Source organism: Bombina bombina, chromosome 3 (genome assembly GCF_027579735.1).
Source record: "Bombina bombina isolate aBomBom1 chromosome 3, aBomBom1.pri, whole genome shotgun sequence".
NCBI lineage: Eukaryota > Metazoa > Chordata > Amphibia > Anura > Bombinatoridae > Bombina > Bombina bombina.
The window spans coordinates 103754504-103777362 of NC_069501.1; the positions used below are offsets into that span (position 1 = coordinate 103754504).

Genomic DNA, 22859 nt, shown 5'->3' on the forward strand with positions numbered 1-22859 from the left:
CCTTAGCCCCCCTCTCAATCCATTATATTCAGATCCCTAGACTTTATTTGGGCAAGTTATACCTATGGTAACCCCTTATTGATACATCTTCCACACGTATTTATTATTTTTTATATATACAATTTTTTTGTATCATTTTTGTAATTTGATTTGTTAACATTTGTATAGTTCACTTTTCTGTAATTTATCGATGTGGTATTTGACACATGATTCAATTGTGTAATTCCTCTATTCTTTGATGTTATATTTATAGATCTACTAGATCTATCTGGTATATATCTGTCCCCCTGGGCTGATCCCAATATGGACCATTCTCTGATTTTTATTTGTGTTCATTATTTTTAACTTATTCTCATATCAGTATTTATATGATTAATTGTATTCTTATTCTATCATAATAAATATTTAAGTTTTATAATCATTTGAATCATCGATCCAGTTTATTCATAATATTGCCTTATTGGTATATTAAATTTGTCCCAATTATTTGGTCTCATTTTTACAATTGGCCCTGCCATTTTCTTTTAAACCTGTGTAATACTTTAGCCTTTGGCGCTCCTATACTTCATCACACTCATGATCCACCACCCCATTAAGAGTGGAATCCTCCAGCGCCAACGATATGGCCATGCGGAACCGTGTTGTAACCTCTGGAGGAAACAGGCCACCCTCCAGAGAAGGATAAGCCACGTTTGGGTTACCTGCATGCGTAGTAAGATTTGGTTGTAAGGAACGTGCCTCGCGGGAAACAGAATCCCCAAAGGTGGATGGCTCAGCGGGCCCCTGGTTCCCCGATCCCGAGGAACGGAGCACTCTAAAACGGCATTCGGAACATAACTGATGGATATGTATCACCCGGGCCAATTCATATTTTTCGCAACAAGTAGAATCAGAATCAGAGACATCTGTCTCCAAAAAATCAGAATCCTCCATAACTGGGATATTGATAAAAAATGGACCAATAAGAAAAATGGAAACGGCACCTTACACCCCCAATGCCTGGGGAACTCACCACCTCCTATGAACCAGACACCAGCGAAACAGAATTTCTCCGTCACCACAGGGTCAGGAATGCGGAAATGGAGAGCCAAAACGTGACCACGCCAGGTCACAAGGTGTATCGTGCAGTCCATGAAAAAGCACGCCCGACCGTAAAGGCTGCGTCACTTGCAACAGGCCGTTATGTTCCGAAATATCCATGACCCCAAATAGCAATACACATTAGCAGACAGAATCATATAACAAACATGATTAAACCCCCCCTGTTCAATAACCCTCCTCAGGAGATATTAACCCTTGATTCCAAAATACAAAGAAGTCTCACTGAGACCCTGTATTTAAGTTATTCCCGCGAGGCTGTAGCCTCTCGGATAAACTGTTGAAATTACAATACATCCATAATGAAAGTAAAATGAAACGATCTTACCAGAATCTACGCCGTGGAACAGGAACACGGTTCTTCAAGTGTGACAGATAGTAGAGTCGCTTCTGCCATGGACTTAGAGAAGAAAGCAGGCAGCAAAACTCGTTAACGCTGATTGCTTGTGGAGGAGTTAATCTGAGTCGGGATGGTTTCGCAGGAAGACTCTCCTTGCATCTCCAGACTCTAACTTTCATCCATGCTCTCACTGAGAGGCTGACAGGACTACTTAAAACTCCAGTCCCATTCCGAAGAATACTACCCTCTATAAGAGACTATCGAAAAAACTTCTGACACTTTTCTGCCAACTTCCTGGGACAAAAGGCAAAGAATGACTAGGGATGGGGGAAGTGGGAGAGGTATTTAAGCCTTTGGCTGGGGTGTATTTGCCTCCTCCTGGTGGCCAGGTTCTGAATTCCCAAAAGTAATGAATGTAGCTGTGGAGTCCGTTTATGAAGAAAATTATGTTTTCTTTCTAAGGTGGTGATAGTTCCCACAAGTAAGGATTTTCGTGGACTAATACCCAAACTGTGAAGTCCACAAAGGAAATGGGTAGGAAGAAGGAAAGGCAGGCACCTAGTTACTAGGAACCACATACTGAAGGACCCTTCTTCCAAAAGTTTTCTACACCGAGACAAACCCATCAAAAGTATTGGAAAATACGGAAAAACCTCAAAGTTTGAAACCTCCTAATTGTTCTCTACTGAAATCTCATTCTTGAAACCCAAGAAGTAGACACAGAACAATCCAAAGAGCTGATACATAAAGGCCGAAGACCGTACCCCCTCCAAATAAGTTACAAGAATTAAAAGTTACAAATAACAGAAGCCGTTTTGTGGCACTTACGATAACAGAAAAATGCAACAAGCAAGAGAGTAGACTGCCTAAATTCTTTGAAGTCTTTAAAGAAAAAGGTGAACGCTTTGCCTACCTCCAGAGCTAGGAATCTTCGCATAGACAATTTGGGGATATAGCTTCCCAAATGTAGCTTCCGGAGGCAATTTAGAATTCTGTAGTGAGTGATGCAACAGATGATAGGGGACTTTTACAGTTGGCCTGGGTAGAGAAAGTAAGGCAGAAATTTGACAAACTGACTTGTGGCAATGGTGGTATCCTAGGTCAGTGCTACGTTTAAAGTCACTGAGCTCATCAATTTGACTCATTGTACTGTCAAGCTTTGTCTATGGAGATTTCATGGCTTTGCGTTGGATTTTATGCTCCTGTTACCAATGGATATGACTGAAACATCTGAACATCTTAATAAGTGGGGGTGTCCACATACTTTTGGCCATATAGTGCATACCACAGAGTAAACCTTCAGAAGTCTGAAGTGATATTTTTAAAGTTCCCATAATTAGTAATCCACAATTTTAAGAGATACATTCAATGAAAGTGGGGCTAAATAAATTATGAAACTATATTAAAATCCCAGTGTGTTTACTAACCCCTTAAATTATTTTTCTGCTCATATAAATTTCCATAATTGGCCTTAGCATGGGATACTGCTTAAGATAAACAAGTTTTTAACCTACGATAATTTAGTTACAACATGGGGTGGAATTATTTAATTAAACTAAAAGAACTCAATATTTAACAACTTTATGTTATATATTAGAGAGACTGGCTTGTTAATGAATTAATCTGTGGCCAATTAGGTAAATCCTCAAAATCTGGCCTATGATAAAATCTGGCCTATTTATGAGTATCACATTACAAATTTTTTAGAAAATGGCTCTAATCCTTGGAATGGAACCTGCAATTTTCAGCAGTAATCAGGTGTCAGATTAATTCTTGTGTGCTGGCATATTGCTTCCCGTGATGAATTAATCCCTACCAGATGATATAACCTTAACCTCTTTGCTGTCATAGGGACTTGTGAGTGCAGATTAAAGGGATACTAAACCAAAAAAATGTATTTAATGATTCAGATAGAGCATGCAATTTTAAGCAACTTTCTAATGTATTCCTATTATCAATGTTCTTTATATTCTTGCTATCTTTATTTAAAAAGCTGGAATCAAAAGCTTAGCAGCCGGCCCATTTTTGGTTCAGAACCTGGGTTACTCTTGCTTATTGGTGGATAAATGTAGCCCACCAATAAGCAAGCGCTATCCAGGGTGCTGAACCTAAAATGGGACGGTTTCTAAGCTTTACATTCCTGCTTTTTAAAATAAAGATAGCAAAAGAACAAAGAAAATTTGATAATAGGAGTAAAATTAGAAAGTTGCTTAAATCGCATGCTCTTTCTGGATCATGAAAGAAAATATGTGTGTTTAGTATCCCTTTAACTCTATGTGACACTAGGGAGGCTTATTGAGTTTCTTTATAAAGGATCACCCAGACAGTGGCACATGCAGCATAAATATTCACCCCTCTAAAAACACACAAAACAAGAAAGTGCTACTGTATCAGCATGATTATAATGATAAGAAATGTTCATACCAAAGGAATGACATCAAGAAGGAACACCAGCAAAGTGCAAATCTCGGACACTGATGGAGCTTGTCCCACATAACGTTCACCACGAGTGTTATTACTTTGTCTTCTAAAATGGAAAATAATTAGGAGCACATTGAAGTGGCTAAAAACTAAGAAAAATAAAACACTAATTTAAAATACTAACAAAATAAAAGATACAAACACCTCAACTGCTCATTTTAAATGCAAATATGAGATTTTTAGTACTGTAATCCTATAATCCATCTGGAGCAAGTGACTGGTGCACATGTTTGTCACATTTCAGGCACAAGAAAAGATATAAAAAAACTTTTAAACATTTAAAATTATCTTATGCTGCTTAATGGCCGTTTGCATTGGAATGGAATGTAAAAAGACTGATTATTTCATTATTGCTATTTATTGTTATTGCTGTATTGGTCTCAGATTGCATATTCTTTGAATAAATTTAAAGACACCTTTAAATGGAGCAAATCATTTTTAAAAAAATCAAGATGTTGCCTTACAAGCCTATTAGCCAATGAGCATTAGAAGGAAGTACATAATACTAAAGTATTCATTTCAATCTAAATAGAAAGAGCTTTTATATGTTTAATAGAAGTGTATACAGCACTTTGTCCCTTAAAATATATTTACATTTAAGCCTCTTGGCTATAACCCCCCATGGCATTCAAAGGGCAAAGAGTGAATGAGTGTTTACCGGAAGCAGTCCTCAAAGCAAGTAGTCATATAATCCCACAGGAAATCTGTGCTTAGAGATGTGATTAGAAGGTTGACAGTTTTTACAATCTCAGATGCATTCTTGTTTTCTTTAATTGCACTGTAAGAAAAGATGTGAAATTATCTAACACAAAGCAATTTAAATATGAAAATTGTACTTGGTATTGTAATTGTATTTATCATAGTTACAATGTGAGGAAAGAAAAAAAAATTGCATTAATGTGTTTACCTTATAAGCTGGCTGCCTGTCTGACCGTAGCTCAGCTTCATGTCTGTGCCGAGAGCATCCCTGCAGTATGCATAAAAAGCTCGAATCACTTCCAAAAACAAGTCTCCAACAATTGGAGGACCTGAAAGAAGATCAAAAAACTAGAAATTTTCACCAAAATATAGTATGTTCTCTATCTTGACCCACATCCCTGGATAATACCTGCCAGTGAGAAACCCTCCCCAAAGGGGCATGGACACAACTGCCCACTACCCTAGTTACTTGAATAAAGGTAACTTTTAGGCAGTACTCCCTACTACTCCTAGAGATGTCCAGCCTAATAGGTGGTCAAGGAAAAATGGGAGGGAGCCTGGTAGGTATTACCCAGGGATATGGGTCAAGATATAGAAATTACTATATTTTGGTGAAAATTTCTAGTTATCTTGACCCTCCCTGGTAGTAATAACTACCAGTGAGAAGAATGAAGAGCAATAGAAATACAAGGGTGGGATAAAAAATAAAAAAAAAGACAGAAACCCCAAAAAGGTACTGCAAAATATCAAAGTATTTTATTAAGATACCACTGAAGACAGGATTTTACGACCAAATTTATCATTTTGTAATGAGAGATAAACCTATATTGTGCAGTTTTCAAACTGCAGCTTGGTAGATATCCTCAGGAGTTGCACCAGCATCCAAAGCCCAAGACGTAGCAACGGCCCTGGTTGAATGTGCCTTCTGGAACCTGTTCACCCCTCTGCTTGTATGCTCTGATGATGGCTTGAACTATCCAGCTAACAGAAGCTTGACAAATTCTAGGCCCTTTAGGAATGATTAATAAGCGATCTGACTTGCGATTGGACCGTGCCCTCTTAACATAGATATGCACCGAACAACATCCAGACGATACAAAAGGTTTACCTTGAAATTGCTGACTTTCTGGACAAAAAGATGACAAAAACAAAATTTATGCTTACCTGATAAATTTATTTCTCTTGTGGTGTATCCAGTCCACGGATCATCCATTACTTGTGGGATATTCTCCTTCCCAACAGGAAGCTGCAAGAGGATCACCCACAGCAGAGCTGTCTATATAGCTCCTCCCCTAACTGCCAACCCCCAGTCACTCGACCGAAGACAAGCAAGAGAAAGGAGAAACTATAGGGTGCAGTGGTGACTGTAGTTTAAAAATAAAAAACACCTGCCTTAAAATGACAGGGTGGGCCGTGGACTGGATACACCACAAGAGAAATAAATTTATCAGGTAAGCATAAATTTAGTTTTCTCTTGTAAGGTGTATCCAGTCCACGGATCATCCATTACTTGTGGGATACCAATACCAAAGCTATAGGACACGGATGAAGGGAGGGACAAGGCAGGCGCTTAAACGGAAGGCACCACTGCCTGTAAGACCTTTCTCCCAAAAATAGCCTCCGAAGAAGCAAAAGTATCAAATTTATAGAATTTAGAAAAAGTATGAAGCGAAGACCAAGTCCCCGCCTTACAAATCTGTTCAACAGAAGCCTCATTCTTAAAAGCCCATGTGGAAGCTAACGCTCTAGTAGAATGAGCTGTAATTATTTCAGGAGGCTGCTGGCCAGCAGTCTCATAAGCTAAGCGGATTATACTCCTTAGCCAAAAAGAAAGAGAAGTTGCCGAAGCCTTTTGGCCTCTCCTCTGTCCAGAGTAGACAACAAACAATGCAGATGTTTGACGAAAATCTTTAGTAGCTTGTAAATAAAACTTTAAAGCACGAACCACGTCAAGATTGTGTAATAGATGTTTCTTCTTTGAAGAAGGATTAGGACACAGTGACGGAACAACAATCTCCTGATTGATATTTTTATTAGATACCACCTTAGGTAGAAAACCAGGTTTGGTACGTAACACTACCTTATCTGCATGGAAAATGAGATAAGGGGAATCACATTGTAAAGCAGATAACTCCGAAACTCTTCGAGCAGAGGAGATAGCTACTAAAAACAGAATTTTCCAGGATAAGAGCTTAACATCTATGGAATGCAAAGGTTCAAACAGAACCCCTTTAAGAACTTTAAGAACTAAATTTAAACTCCATGGCGGAGCAACAGGTTTAAACACAGGCTTCATTCTAACCAGAGCCTGAGAAAACGCCTGAACATCTGGAACCTCAGCCAGACGTTTGTGCAAAAGAATAGACAGAGCAGAAATCTGTCCCTTTAAGGAACTAGCTGACAAACCCTTCTCCAATCCTTCTTGGAGAAAGGATAATATCCTAGGAATCCTGACTTTACTCCATGAGTAACCCTTCGATTCACACCAGTGAAGATATTTACACCATATCTTATGATAGATTTTCCTGGTTACAGGCTTTCGAGCCTGAATTAAGGTATCAATGACCGACTCGGAGAAACCACGCTTTGATAAAATCAAGCGTTCAATCTTCAAGCAGTCAGACGCAGAGAAATTAGATTTGGATGGTTGAAAGGACCCTGAAGTAGAAGGTCCTGTCTCAGCGGCAGAGTCCATGGTGGAAAGGATGACATGTCCACCAGATCTGCATACCAAGTCCTGCGTGGCCACGCAGGTGCTATCAAAATCACCGAAGCTCTCTCCTGCTTGATCTTGGCAATCAGACGAGGGAGCAGAGGAAACGGTGGAAACACATAAGCCAGGTTGAAGGACCAAGGCGCTGCTAGAGCATCTATCAGTGCTGCCTTGGGATCCCTGGACCTGGATCCGTAACAAGGAAGATTGGCGTTCTGACGAGACGCCATGAGATCCAGTTCTGGTTTGCCCCAAAGTTGAATCAACTGTGCAAATACCTCCGGATGGAGTTCCCACTCCCCCGGATGAAAAGTCTGTCGACTTAGAAAATCCGCCTCCCAGTTCTCTACTCCTGGGATATGGATAGCTGATAGATGGCAAGAGTGAACCTCTGCCCATAGAATTATCTTTGAAGCCTCCAACATTGCTAGGGAACTCCTTGTTCCCCCTTGATGGTTGATGTAAGCTACAGTCGTGATGTTGTCCGACTGAAATCTGATGAACCTGACCGCAGCAAGCTGAGGCCAAGCCTGAAGAGCATTGAATATCGCTCTTAGTTCCAGAATGTTTATCGGAAGGATTGCCTCCTCCTGAGTCCACGAGCCCTGAGTCTTCAGGGAGTTCCAGACTGCACCCCAGCCCAGAAGGCTGGCATCTGTTGTTACTATTGTCCAATCTGGCCTGCGGAAGGTCATACCTTTGGACAGATGGACCCGAGATAGCCACCAGAGAAGAGAATCCCTGGTCTCTTGATCCAGATTTAGTAGAGGGGACAAATCTGTGTAATCCCCATTCCACTGACTGAGCATGCAGAGTTGCAGCGGTCTGAGATGTAGACGGGCAAACGGCACTATGTCCATTGCCGCTACCATTAAGCCGATTACTTCCATACACTGAGCCACTGAAGGGCGAGAAGTAGAATAAAGAACACGGCAGGAATTTAGAAGTTTTGACAACCTGGCCTCTGTCAGGTAAATCTTAATTTCTACAGAATCTATCAGAGTTCCCAGGAAGGAAACTCTTGTGAGAGGGGATAGAGAACTCTTTTCTTCGTTCACTTTCCACCCATGAGACCTCAGGAATGCCAGAACAATGTCCGCATGGGACTTGGCAATTTGAAAATTCGACGCCTGTATCAGAATGTCGTCTAGGTAAGGGGCTACTGCTATACCCCGCGGCCTTAGGACCGCCAGAAGTGACCCCAGAACCTTCGTAAAGATTCTTGGTGCCGTAACTAACCCAAAGGGAAGAGCCACAAACTGGTAATGCCTGTCTAGGAAGGCGAACCTGAGAAACCGATGATGATCTCTGTGTATCGGAATGTGAAGATAAGCATCCTTTAAGTCCACGGTAGTCATATATTGACCCTCCTGGATCATAGGTAGGATGGTTCGAATAGTCTCCATCTTGAAAGATGGGACCCTGAGAAATTTGTTTAGGATCTTGAGATCTAAGATTGGTCTGAAGGTTCCCTCTTTCATGGGAACCACAAACAGATTTGAATAGAAGCCTTGCCCCTGTTCCTCCTTTGGAACTGGGTGGATCACTCCCATAACTAGGAGGTCTTGAACACAATGTAATAATGCCTCTCTCTTTATCTGGTTTGCAGATAATTGTGAGAGGTGAAATCTTCCTTTTGGGGAAGAAGCTTTGAAGTCCAGAAGATATCCCTGGGACACAATTTCCAACGACCAGGGATCCTGGACATCTCTTGCCCAAGCCTGGGCGAAGAGAGAAAGTCTGCCCCCTACTAGATCCGTTACCGGATCGGGGGCTGATCTTTCATGCTGTCTTAGAGGCAGCAGCAGGCTTCTTGGCCTGCTTTCCTTTGTTCCAAGCCTGGTTAGGTCTCCAGACCGGCTTGGACTGGGCAAAATTTCCCTCTTGTTTTGTATTAGAGGAAGTTGAAGCTGCGCCAGTCTTGAAGTTTCGAAAGGCACGAAAATTAGTCTGTTTGGTCCTTAATTTGTTGGATCTATCCTGAGGAAGGGCATGACCTTTTCCTCCAGTAATATCAGAAATGATCTCCTTCAGTCCAGGCCCGAATAGGGTCTGCCCCTTGAAGGGAATGTTGAGAAGCTTACACTTTGAAGTAACATCAGCTGACCAGGATTTAAGCCATAACGCCCTACGCGCTTGAATAGCAAAACCTGAGTTCTTAGCCGTTAGTTTGGTTAAATGAACAATGGCGTCAGAAACAAACGAATTGGCTAGCTTAAGAGCTTTAAGCTTGTCAAGTATATCATCCAATGGGGTTTCTACCTGTAGAGCCTCTTCTAGAGACTCAAACCAGAAGGCCGCAGCAGCAGTGACAGGGGCAATGCATGCAAGAGGCTGGAGAATAAAACCCTGTTGAATAAACATTTTCTTAAGGTAACCCTCTAACTTTTCATCCATTGGATCTAGGAAAGCACAACTGTCCTCGACGGGGATAGTTGTACGCTTAGCTAGGGTAGAGACTGCTCCCTCCACCTTAGGGACCGTTTGCCATAAGTTCCGTGTAGCGGCATCTATGGGAAACATCTTCTTAAAAACAGGAGGGGGAGAGAACGGTACACCTGGTCTATCCCATTCCTTAGTAATAATTTCTGAAAACCTCTTAGGTATAGGAAAAACATCAGTGTAAACAGGCACTGCATAGTATTTATCCAATCTACACAATTTCTCTGGGACTATAATGGTGTCACAGTCATCCAGAGTAGCTAAGACCTCCCTGAGTAACACGCGGAGGTGTTCAAGCTTAAATTTAAATGTAGACATATCAGAATCAGGATGAATTATCTTTCCTGAGTCAGAAAAATCACCCACAGATAGAAGCTCTCCTTCCTCAGCTTCTGCATATTGTGAGGGGATATCAGACATAGCTACTAAAGCGTCAGAGTGCTCTGTATTTTTCCTAGCCCCAGAGCTGTCTCGCTTTCCTTGTAACCCTGGTAGTTTGGACAATACCGCTGTAAGGGTATGATCCATAACTGCCGCCATGTCTTGTAAAGTAAACGCTATGGACGTGCTAGATGTACTTGGCGCCTCTTGAGCGGGCGTCCCTTGAGCGGGAGTTATAGGTTCTGACACGTGGGGAGAGTTAGTCGGCATAACTTCCCCCTTGTCAGTTTCCTCTGGTGATAAATCTTTTAAAGCCAGAATATGATCTTTATAACTTATAGTAAGATCAGTGCATTTGGTACACATTCTAAGAGGGGGTTCCACAATGGCTTCTAAACATAACCAGGAGTTTCCTCTATGTCAAACATGTTTAACAGACTAGTAATGAGACCAGCAAGCTTTGAAAACACTTTAATTAATGTGAAAAAGCAGAATATAAAAACGGTACTGTGCCTTTAAGGGAAAAAAACAAACACAAAAACTGCAAAACAGTGAAAAAAGCAGTTAACTCTATGAAATTTTAACAGTGTATGTACTAGACTAAAATAGCATTGCACCCACTTGCAAATGGATGATTAACCCCTCAGGCTCAAAAACGAAGCAAAAAAACGGTAAAAACCGTTATAACAGTCACAGGCAAACTGCCACAGCTCTACTGTGGCTCCTACCTTCCCATAAAACGACTTTTGTAGGCACAAAAACCCTTTACAGAGGTCCAATATGTCAGGGGACTCCTTCAGGGAAGCTGGATGTCTCAGAGTTTAAAAGTTACTGCGCAATTAGAGCGCGAAAATAAAAACTACTCCTAGGAGTCAAATAACAGCCATGTGGAAAAACTAGGCCCCAAAGCAAGATTTATCACCCTTAGTAAAAAACGTTCCTTATAACTCATGTAAACGTTTAACATACTAAGTCATAAGAGCAAGTAACATAAAATTACCCTTTACTGCAAGCATGATGCCAGACGTTATTAAATCACTGCAATCAGGCTTACCTCAAATATATCAGGCACTGTCAGCATTTTCTAGACTTCTTATCTCTCTAGAAATAAATATACTAAACATACCTCAAGGCAGTTGATTCTGCAGGCTGTTCTCCCAGCTGAAGTTTTCCCATACTCTTCAGTCATGTGTGAGAACAGCAGTGGATCTTAGTTACAACCTGCTAAGATCATCAAAAACCTCAGGCAAAACACTTCTAATTTCTGCCTGAGGTAAAAATAGTACAACTCCGGTACCATTTAAAATAAACTTTTGATTGAAGATAAACTACACTAAGTCACCACATCTCTCTAGCTACTTCCCTTGTCGAGAGCTGCAAGAGAATGACTGGGGTTTGGCAGTTAGGGGAGGAGCTATATAGACAGCTCTGCTGTGGGTGATCCTCTTGCAGCTTCCTGTTGGGAAGGAGAATATCCCACAAGTAATGGATGATCCGTGGACTGGATACACCTTACAAGAGAAATAATGTCCTGATTCTTATGAAAGCTGGAAACAACCTTTGGGTAGGAATTCCGGCACTGTTCTCAAAACAACCTTATCTTGATGAAATGAAAGGCATGATTCTCTGACAGAAAGAGCCTGGAGTTCAGAGACTTGGCGAGAAGATATAATAGCTACCAAAAATAGTCTTGAGTGTTAAAAATCAGAAAGAAACTTCATATAATGGTTCAAATAGTGATTCCAATAAAGCTTCCAGATCAAAGGATGGAATAGTCAATCTACTTTAAGATTGAATATGAGACTAGGTCTGGAATTATTGAATAATCAAAGGATCTTGAGCCCATCTATTTCCAAAAATTGCAGATATTGCCGAAACCTGAACTTTGAGAGTTCTAGCACCAAGACCTTAAAGAAAACCATTGTGCAAAAATTCAGGCAGCTGCTAAAGTTGAATTGAATATTGTAGAAGCTTGATGCTTAACCATCCAAGAGGAAAAACTAGAATCCTTCCTGGTCTGCAACAGGGAATCAACCACTGGACTGGAAATATTTAGCTGGCAGAGTCGGGAGATCTCAGCAACCATGCCGTCAACTTGAATATTTGAGGACCCTGACACAGCATATACCAAGAAACTGGAAGGTGCCATGGAAGAAGAATTGCCAGATCCTGAATTAGAAGAAAACCAGGGCCTGCAAGGCCAAAAAGGAAGGATTAGAATGAATGTTGCCTTCGACATTCAAATTATTTTTAAAAACAGAGGAATTAGAGGGATTGGGGGAAATACTTAAATCAGTCTGAACTGCCACTCCTGTAATAGGGCATCCACCCCTAATGCTTTGAGATGTTGGCTGATTACTGAAACTTTGGAACTTGATTGTTGTTCTTGGAGGCCATGAGGTCTATGTCTGGAATCCCCCAACTGCTGGTAATCATCTGGAATAATCTCCTGTTGAGTTTCCACTCTGTTTGTGAAATCTTCTTTCTGCTCAGAAAATCTGCTGTAATGTTCTTTTGTCCTGGAACATGAACATATGTTATGAACGTAACATTGCGCAGTGACCAAACCAATATTGGAGTGATCTCCTTCAAAACGGACTGATTTCTTGTTCCACCTTGAAATTGAATATAGGCGGTCATAGTTCTTTTGTCTGACAGAAACTTTACTGCTTTCCCTTTCAGCTGATTCTGGAAATGAAGAAGTGCCAAATAGACAGCTCGGAGTTCCAATAGATTGGATGGAAGAATCTGAACTTGTCTCTCCCAAGTTGCTTGAGCTTAAGTTTGGCTGCAAAAGGCTCCCCAGCTGAGCTTGCTGGTGTCCATTTGAAGAAGAATCCAATTTGGCTCCTTTAAAGGTAGACCCATATATTTTGAGCTTGTATCCACCAATAAAGAGACTCTTAAACCCTCCAGAAATGGGATCTGAAATGACAGACTGGAATTTCTTCTGCAATACTTCAGGAAGTGACACTGAAAAGAATGCATTCTCCATCTTGGCCATCTGGCAACATGGATCACATAAGCCATGTTGGCTAAAAAAAAACTTCATCCACTAATGAGCCATTAGAGACTAGATATGTAGTTAAGGAAGGGATACCACCCATTTGAGAGTGCCAAAGTGAGTTCCCAGAAATACAAGGTTTTGAAAAGGAGTTAGATTACTCTTCTTGAAATTTATAATCCATCCATGATCTTAAAGAAATTGAAGCAGATTTTTTTTGTGTAGATTTGCTTGATGTAGAGAATTGGCAATAAGGAGTACATCTTCTAGGTAGTGTATGTCAAACAAACCTCTTAAGCAAAGTTGTGCTACAAAATGAATCAAAACCTCCTTAAAGACTCTTGGAACTGTTGACATTCCGAAAGGCAGGGCTGCACACTTAAAATGTTGATTACCCACTAAGAGCCTCAGGAACTTTCTATTTGCTTCTGCAACAGGAATGTGAAAATAAGCACCCTTAAGATCCACTGAAAGAAAGAAATACACAGAAGAAATGCACCTAAAGGCATAAAATGACTGAAAGAGTTGTTTCCATTTTGAAAGTCTGAACCATCAGAAAGAAATTTAACTTCCCTAGATCCAGTATTGCTCTCCAAGTTTCATCCTTCTTTATTAGAAAGAGATGAGAGTAAAATCCATGATTGTGATGATTAACAGGAACTTCCTGAATAAACTGTTCTTTTAACAGCTTGTTGACAAACTGATGAATTTCTTCTAATTTAATTGGAACTTTTGGGAGTGGAGATTTCCCCAAGTATGGTAAGTGAGGCTTCTCCTTGAATTCCAAATAGTAACCTGTTGCCAGAAGATTGAGGACCAATCTATCGGAAATTATGGTTGCCCAAACCTCTCTGAAGTTTAAAAGTCTGCCTCCAACCAGAGGAGCCTGGGCAGGCAAGCCATCATAACTTCTGAGACTGTTGGTGTGGAAAGGGCTTTTCACATCCTCTGAGTCTAAGACTTCCACTCCTAGGAACAAAAGGAATCCTTTCTAGGTGAAAACTTGAAATTTTGATAAGATTGTAAGCTTGCACGAGAATAGAGCACTCAATTCCCCTTGTATTTCTTTAATACATTTTGTCCTTTGTCTTAAAAATTTTGTATCATCGTCGTCTTTTTTTTTTCTTTAAGTTTTTATTTAGCTTTATTGTGATTATAGTAAAATTATACAAAGGTTGGAGACGCAGCTCCTAGTATGAGACAATGAGATTATAAGAATAAACAGTGAGGCCAATTCAATCTTAATAGAATAACATTAGTAATAGTGACATAAAGATCACAACCAAAAGTAATATACTTGTCTGACTGGAGTATATACCTCATTGTATTGAATATTTTCCCCCTAATGATCTAAAATTGTAAATTGGGATGTTATGGTTGGGAGAGAGTAATGGTAATGCTATGTGTTCCCCAGGGCCTTGATTTAGCATTTTTTTAAGATAGGACTACCATGTTGTTGTCATTTCTGTATATGTATCCATCATCATTGTATTTTTATCTTTGTACCCATGGACAGTGCTGCAGAATTTGTTGGCACTTTATGAAGAAGAAGGTTGCCTGTGAGCAAAAGAAACATTTCTTTGCACTTAAGAAGCATTCAGGAGTAAAGGGCTCTTACCTCCAGACCTCTTAGATATAAGAAGGTCTAATCGTTTACAAAACCGCATATCTCCTTCAAATGGTAGGCCCAGAAGATTAACTTTGAAACCAGGATCAGCCTCCCAATGCCATAGAGATCTTGCATTAAAGGGATACTTTCATGATTCAGATAGAGCATGCAGATAGAGCATGCAATGTTAAGCAACTTTCTAATTTACTCCTATTATCAATTTTTCTATGTTCTCTTGCTATCTTTATTTGAAAAAGAAGGCATCTAAGCTAAGGAGCCAGAACATTTTCAGTTTTAGGACCCTGGACAGCACTTGTTTATTGGTGAGTGCATTTAGCCACCAATCAGAAAGCACAACCCAGGTTGTGAACCAAAAATGGGCTGAATTCTAAGCTTACATTCTTGCTTTTCAAATAAAGATAGCAAGAGAATTAATCAAAATTGATTATAGGAGTAAATTAGAAAGTTGCTTAAAATTGCATGCTCTATCTGAAAAGTGCATAATTATATAACATTAGCTTAGCACCAGCTTTGTAAAGCAAAGGGTTAAATAAATATTTTACAACGAAAACAGATCGCCGCTCCTGGCTCCACTGAGCAGGTCTGTTTTCTTCTCCTTAGCACATTGAGGGCTCTTTGTCTAGTCACAGCACGCCCAATCACGCTATTAAACTCAATGTAGCTCGAACCTGCTTTGGTCTGGTAGCGGGAGCAAGCTACATTGAGTTTAATAGCGCGATCGGGACGGCTGTGATTAGACAGCGTGCCGCGGTGTGCTTAGGAAAAGAAAACAGACCCGCTCAGTAGAGCAAGGAGCGGTGTTCTGTTTTCATTGTAAAATATTATCCAACCCTTTGTTTTATAAAGCTGGCGCCAAGCTAATGTTATATAATTCTGCACTATGTGCAGAATTATATAACATTATTTTATAGGTTTACTGCCCCTTTAAGCTCTAACATCCCAGAAACAGCAAAGAGACAAAATGAAGTTACTTTCTTAAAATCTGAAAGAAAAGGCAACATTTTAAGTGCTTCAGGCAGAGAATCAGAAACATTGTCACACCAGATATCAGGTGCTTCAAGCACAGAGAACATACCCAAAAGAGGATAAACACAGCACCCTGAAAAAGAAAAAGTCCTTTTTTCAAAATTTCCTCCATTTTTCTAGCCATTAAATCTTTAAAATTACCAGCAGCATCAGTAGTGAAAATCATCTTTTTAGATAATCTTGCAATGGCAGCATCCACCTTAGGTGGAGAGGAGTATGCAAATATTTATTTAAAGGGAAAAGACAAAAACTTTCTCCAGTATCCCAAATTGTTTCTTAGGCTTAGAGGAATTATTTAAGTAAACTGACTTAATGGATTCAAACACTGGAAAATACATGCTTGTTTCTGAAATAGATTTAAACCAGTAAGCAATAGGCTGTTCATTTTCAACAGCCAAAATCTCTCTGATACATCTGATAAAATCACACAGTGTGACAGAATCAAATGAAATTGGTGAATCAACTTCAGGCAAAATTCCCTATCAGAGACAGAATCAAATTTGTGTAAACAATCAGAGGATTCCTTTAGGACAGAAAAGCTATCATCATAAATTTGCCCAATGCAAGTTTTACATAACTTTCTCCTGCCAGCAAGGGTACAAGTGGGCTGAGGATCAGAACTAAAAAAAACAAGCCAGTATAAGGACTAATCCATATGAAAGCCCCAAGCAGTAAAAAACACACTGTGCACATACTGAAAAAATACACATAACTCATGTTCATATCAGAGTATCATTCTCCATGTTAGCATTTGCTGGGATAAAATGCAGGCAAAAAAGGCAAAATCCATTTGCCAAGGCATTCCAATCAATGAAAAGCAGCATAGCCAAATAAACTTACATGCAGAGTAAACGAAGCTGCAGGAAGGCACAAAGATTTAACACCAAACATCCAGAAAAACCTTTGTCGGATTTACAGCAAGCAAAAAAGAGATTTGTTGTGTTAAAACCCATGCAAAGGATTTTAAAAAATGAGCACGTGCACTGGAAGTAGATGGCGGCCCCCAAAGGAAAACTCTGTACGGAGCATCCACTACTGCACACCGAGTCAGTGCTCCTTAGGAAAAACTAAATTTATGCTTACCTGATAAATGTATTTCTTTCCAGATATGGTGAGTCCACGGCTTAAGTAATTACTGTTGGGAATATCACTCCTGGCCAGCAGGAGGAGGCAAAGAGCACCACAGTTAAACTGTTAAGTATCACTCCCTTACTTACAACCCCCAGTCATTCAACCGAAGGGAAATGGAAAAAAAGGAGTAACACAAGGTGTAGAGGTGCCTGAGGTTATAGTCAAAAGAACAACCGTCTTTAAAAAAAAAAAAAAAGGCACTCCAAAACAGAAGGCACCATCGCTTGAAAAACCTTTCTCCCAAAAGAAGCCTCAGCCGAGGCAAAAGTATCAAATTTGGAAAATTTGGAAGAAGTATGTAGAGAAGACCAAGTTGCAGCCTTGCAAATTTGTTCCACAGAAGCTTCATTTTTGAAAGCCCAAGAAGAGGAAACAGCTCTTGTGGAATGAGCCGTAATTCTCTCAGAAGGCTGCTGACCAGCAGTCTCATAAGCCAAACGAATACCTTGTATCCAAAAAGAAAAATTAGTAGCAGTAGCTTTCTGACCTTTATGTTTCCCAGAGAAACAGACAAAGAGGGCAGAGGACTGGCGAAAATTCTTAAGTCGCCTGTAAGTAAAATTTAAGAGCACGTACAACATCCAAATTGTGTAACAAACGTTCTTTGGAAGAAGGATTAGGACACAGAGAGGGAACAACAATTTCCTTATTGTTATTTCTATTAGAAACAACCTTAGGAAGGAAACCTAACTTAGTACAAAGAACCGCCTTATCGGCATGAAAAATAGGATAAGGGGAATCACACTGCAGAGCTGAGAGTTCCGAGACTCTTCGAGCAGAAGAGATGGCAACAAGAAACAAAACCTTCCAAGATAACTTAATGTCTACAGAATGCAACGGTTCAAACGGAGCCAGCTGTAATACTTTAAGAACAAGGTTAAGGCTCCAAGGAGGATCAACAGACTTAAAGACAGGCCTGATTTTGACCAAGGCCTAACAAAAAGATTGCACATCTGCCAAAAGTTTATGTAGTAAAACAGATAAAGCAGAAATCTGACCCTTCAGGGTACTGACTGACAATCCCTTCTCCAGGCCTTCCTGAAGAAAACATAAAATTCTAGAAATTCTAATTCTACTCCAAGAGTAGCCCTTGGATTAACACTAAGAAAGATATTTACGCCATATCTTATGGTAAATCTTTCTAGTAACAGGCTTGCGAGCCTGAATCATGGTCTCAATGACCGACTCAGAAAAACCACGCTTAGACAGAAATAAGCGTTCAATCTCCAAGCAGTCAGCTTCAGAGAAACGAGATTTGGATGAAGGAAGGGACCCTGAATCAGGAGGTCCTTCCTCAGAGGTAGTCTCCAAGGTGGGAGAGATGACATCTCCACTAGGTCTGCAAACCAGATCCTGTGAGGCCACGCAAGGGCTATTAGAATCACCGACCCCCTCTGCTGTTTGATACGAGCAATGACTCGTGGAAGGAGAGCAAACGGAGGAAACAGGTATTCCAACCTGAAAACCCAGGGAACCGCCAGAGCATCTATCAGAACGACCTGCAGATTTCTTGACCTTGAACCATACCTTGGAAGCTTGGCGTTCTGATGGGACTTACTCAGATCTAACTCCGGCACCCCCTATTTATGGGCTATGCTAGAAAACATCTCTGGATGGAGTTCCCACTCCCCGGGATGAAAAGTTTGTCTGCTCAGAAAATCTGCTACCCAGTTGTCTACTCCTGGAATGTGCAGGGCAGATAGACAGCAATTGTGGGTCTCTGCCCACTGAAGAATCTGAGTAACCTCCTTCATGGCTAAGGAACTCCGAGTTCCTCCCTGATGATTGATGTAAGCCACAGAGGTTACCTGATAAACTGGGCTGAGGACAACTAAGGCCAAGCCAATAGAGCATTGTTAATCACCCTCAACTCCAAGATGTTAAAAGGAAGAGCAGACTCCTCCCGAGTCCAAAGGCCCTGAGCTTTTAACGAGTTCCAGACTGCTCCCCAGCCCAGCAAGCTGGAGTCTGTGGTCACGATCACCCAGGAAGGTTTTCGAACGCATGTGCCATGAGACAGATGTTCCTGAGAAACCCACCACGGAAGAGAATACCTTGACGACTGATCTAACTCTATTCTCTGAGATAGATCCGCATACGGTCGGCATTCCATTGTCTGAGCATGCACAACTGGAGAGCTCTGAAATAGAATCGAGCAAAAATTATGTCCATGGAAGCCACCATCAGACAGATTACCTTTATACATCGAGCCACTGAAGGATGAGCAGTAGCCTGAAGAGAGAAGCGAGAAGAAATAATTTTGTTTTCCTGACCTCTTTCAGAAAAATCTTTATTAATAGAGAATCTATTACAGTCCCTAAGAACACTACTCTTGTAGCAGGGGAAAGGGAGATTTTTTCCACATTCACATTCAATCCGTGGGAATGAAGAAAAGACAACAATATCTCTGCGTGAGATTTTGCTTGTTGAAAAGATGGCGCCTGAACCAATATGTCGTCCAGGTAGGGTGCCACAGCAATTCCACAAGAACAGATCACTGCCAAAAGAGCCAACAGAACCTTTGAAAACATTCTGGGAGCCGAGGCTAGACCAAATGGAAGGGCCACAAACTAGAAATGTTTGTCCAGAAAGGCAAATCTCAGGAATCTGTGATGGTCCCTGTGAATAGGAACATGGACATATGCATCCTTTAGGTCTATGATTGTCATGAACTGACCCTCTTGTACTAAAGGAAGAATGGAGCATATAGTCTCCATCTTGAAGGATGGAACTTTAAGAAACTTGCTTATACACTTCAAGTCTAGAAAGTTCCCTCTTTTTTGTGAACCACAAATAGGTTGGAGCAGAACCCAAGACCCTATTCTTGCACTGGAACTGGAACTATCACTCCCAGGGAGGAAAGATGTTATATACATTTCAAGAACGCCTCTCTCTTTATCTGGTCTGCAGATAATCTTGAGAGATGAAATCTGCCTCTGGGAGGAAAAGTCTTGAATTCCAATTTGTAACCCTGGGATACTATGTCCACAGTCCAGGGAATTCTCATATACAGGATTGAGATATCGGGGCAAACCCTTCATGCTGATTTGGAACCAGATGCGGGGTTCTTTGATTGTTTCCCCTTGTTCCAAGACTGATTAGGTTTCCAAGAAGACTTGGATTGTTCCTGCTTGGAAGAAGAAGTGGAAGGCTTTCCTCTGAAGTTACGAAAGGAACAAAAATTACTCTGACGTCCTTTAGGCCTATTCTTCTTATCTTGAGGTAGAAAAGACCATTTTCCACCTGTAATATCAGAGATAAATTCTGCCAAACCGGTTTCAAACAAGGTTTTGCCCTTGTAAAGAATCACCAGAAGCTTGACTTTAGAGTAAACGTCTATAGGCCAGGATTTCAACCATAACGGGCTAGAACAGCGAAACTAGAAGTTTTAGCTCCTAGTCTAACAACCTGTAAAATGGCATCTGCAATAAAAGAATTGGCAAATTTAAGAGCTTTAATCCTATCTTGAATTTCATCCAAGGAAATTTAAGAGCTTTAATCCTATCTTGAATTTCATCCAAGGAATCAGACAAGGCATCGAAACAATAAGATGCCATACTAGTCACAGTGGCAATACACACAGCAGGTTTCCATTGGATACCTTGATGAACATAAATCTTTTTCAAATAAGCCTCCAGCTTCTTGTCCATCGGATCCTTAAAAGAGCAGCTATCTTCAATAGGAATAGTGGTTCTCTTAGTCAGAGTGAAAATGGCCCCACCAACTTTGGGTACAGTATACCAAGGGTCTTTATTGGAGTACTCTACAGGAAACATTTTCTTAAAAATGGGAGACGGGGAAAAAGACACCCCTGGTTTCTCCCATTCCTGTGAGATAATCTCCCTTGCACGGTCCGGCACAGGAAAAACCTCTGAAGTGGAAGGTACATCAAAGAAACTATTAAGTTTACTAGATTTCTTAGGAGTGACAACTACAGGGGTATCGGAGTCATATAAAGTTGCTAAAACCTCCTTTAACAATACACAAAGGTGTTCAAGCTTAAATCTGAAGGATACCAACTCAGTCTCAGAAGGAGGAATTATAAAAATGCCTGGGACATGCAAAAGGCTATCCTATGGAAAAAGTAACATGTGATATGGGTAGATTTGATGGGGCTTTTTGGTTCTTATCTACCGTCAAATTCTATGTTTCTATACTGTCCGAATCGGAGATTTCACCCTGAGAAAGTCACGATGTATCTTCCTCATCAGACTTATGAAAAAGGGCAACTTGGGAAGCAGAACTGAGGACAGGCACCTTCTTGTCTGAATTTCTAGATTTCCTATTGCTTTTTCCCTGTAATTTGGGAATGGCAGCTAATGCCACAGATACCGCTGAAGATACCTGGGCAGCAATTTGGCTTTTAAATAAACTCCACTAGGAGTTATAGAGGAACCGCAGGTTACTGCATGTGACACCAGAGGCTTGGGACATAGCAGGAGAAAGCTGACGTATTATTTTAACAGCATCATCCTGAGAGACATTAGACTCAAAAATGTTACCTTTATTTTGCAAGATTTTCTTGACACATGAAGAACAAAATTGCATAGGAGCTGCAATTTGTGCATCTAAACATAATAAGCATGAATTCATGAGAGCAGGCTCTTGCTCCATATCAGACATGTTGTGAAACAGTAAATAAACTTGTACAGATAAGTTTCAAAGATTTTAATATTCAATTAAAATAAGCCAAGGAAAAAATACACTTTCAATTTTATCCCAAATTAGAATCGATCCCCAGCTAAAATTTAGTAATAGACTGATATCATTTTTTTAGGGCCTATACCGAGTATTGACCACATTTCAGGCCGATAACCGATAATCTGTACATTTAAAGTTTTGAAAAATCAACACAATTTCTACACAAATCTGGTATAAACTGAAAATGCTTATTACAATTTTAAACATTAAAAAGTAAACAACTGGGAAAAATAAAGTGCTTAAAAATTAACTTAAATTGCTTCCCAAAACATAGAAAAATTGCATAAATCCCTTTTAAAATGCACACTGATATAAAATTAAGTTTAAGTCTCTACTGCAAAGCTAGACACAACACGATTTCTTCAGTACTCCCAGTTAAGTAAAAAAAAATTCAGCATGTTCTCCTGTTAAACGGCTTCTGTTTTTTTTATATATTGCTGCCACTTTACTAAAAACACGCTCACTTGGTACACTTTACAGATAAGGGTTAAAAGTTAAAAATATATATATATACTGCCACTTGACAGAGAAAGAAAGGACATGCTGGAATATCAGTGCTATATTTATTTATTTGCTTTCATTTTTATAATGCTCATATATTTACTGGATTGCAATTACCTTCCCTGGTACTGAGGAGTGGAGTAGAAGTTTCTTTATTATGTCACTTATTGGCAGTTTTATACATGTGTAACAGCGCCACCTAATGGTCAGAGCATTGTTTTCCACTGCTAGAGAAAATTGAAACTAGCTTCCTTTATTGCATAGTTTTCTATTCAAGGTTTGTTGTTCTGGACATTTAACTGATGTGCCTGAACTATCATTTTTTTAAATGTTTTTTTTTCTATGCTCATGAGAGGGGAAAATAAAATATTTAAATTAAAAAATGTTCAAATATAGCAGCTTTAGTGAAATGTTTTGCAAATGTGTCAAATTTATCAGAAAGCAACAAATAATGTTCTATTTGTGACAGCAATTAGCAAGTAGATTTGTTTTATGTATTGCTGACTCCTATGAGCAAATCAAGTAATTTAGCTCTGTGTACTTCAGTGAAGCTATGTAGCATTAAGTGTCACTTAAAGATCACATTTTCAATTCCACAAATCATATATGTTTGTTTATGCAAGTCCATCTACAGTCTTGCCATAGGGGGTATGGTAGTTGGTAACTGAGCTCCCAGGAACACTTGGGCTTGGACTCTTATCAGTGCTATTTA

The 22859-nt window shown here is 40.1% G+C and overlaps 1 protein-coding gene across 1 annotated transcript in view; it reads right to left on the reverse strand.

The window, feature by feature from the left end:
- Window positions 1-22859, reverse strand: part of DOP1B (DOP1 leucine zipper like protein B) — a 593629-nt gene that overhangs the window by 391308 nt on the left and 179462 nt on the right. Inside the window, exons 10-12 of the mRNA XM_053705165.1 lie at window positions 4827-4947; window positions 4578-4697; window positions 3863-3965 (exon numbers count right to left, since the gene is read on the reverse strand). Of these exons, the coding sequence (XP_053561140.1) occupies window positions 3863-3965; window positions 4578-4697; window positions 4827-4947 (344 nt within the window). The remainder of the gene's footprint in view (window positions 1-3862; window positions 3966-4577; window positions 4698-4826; window positions 4948-22859) is intronic.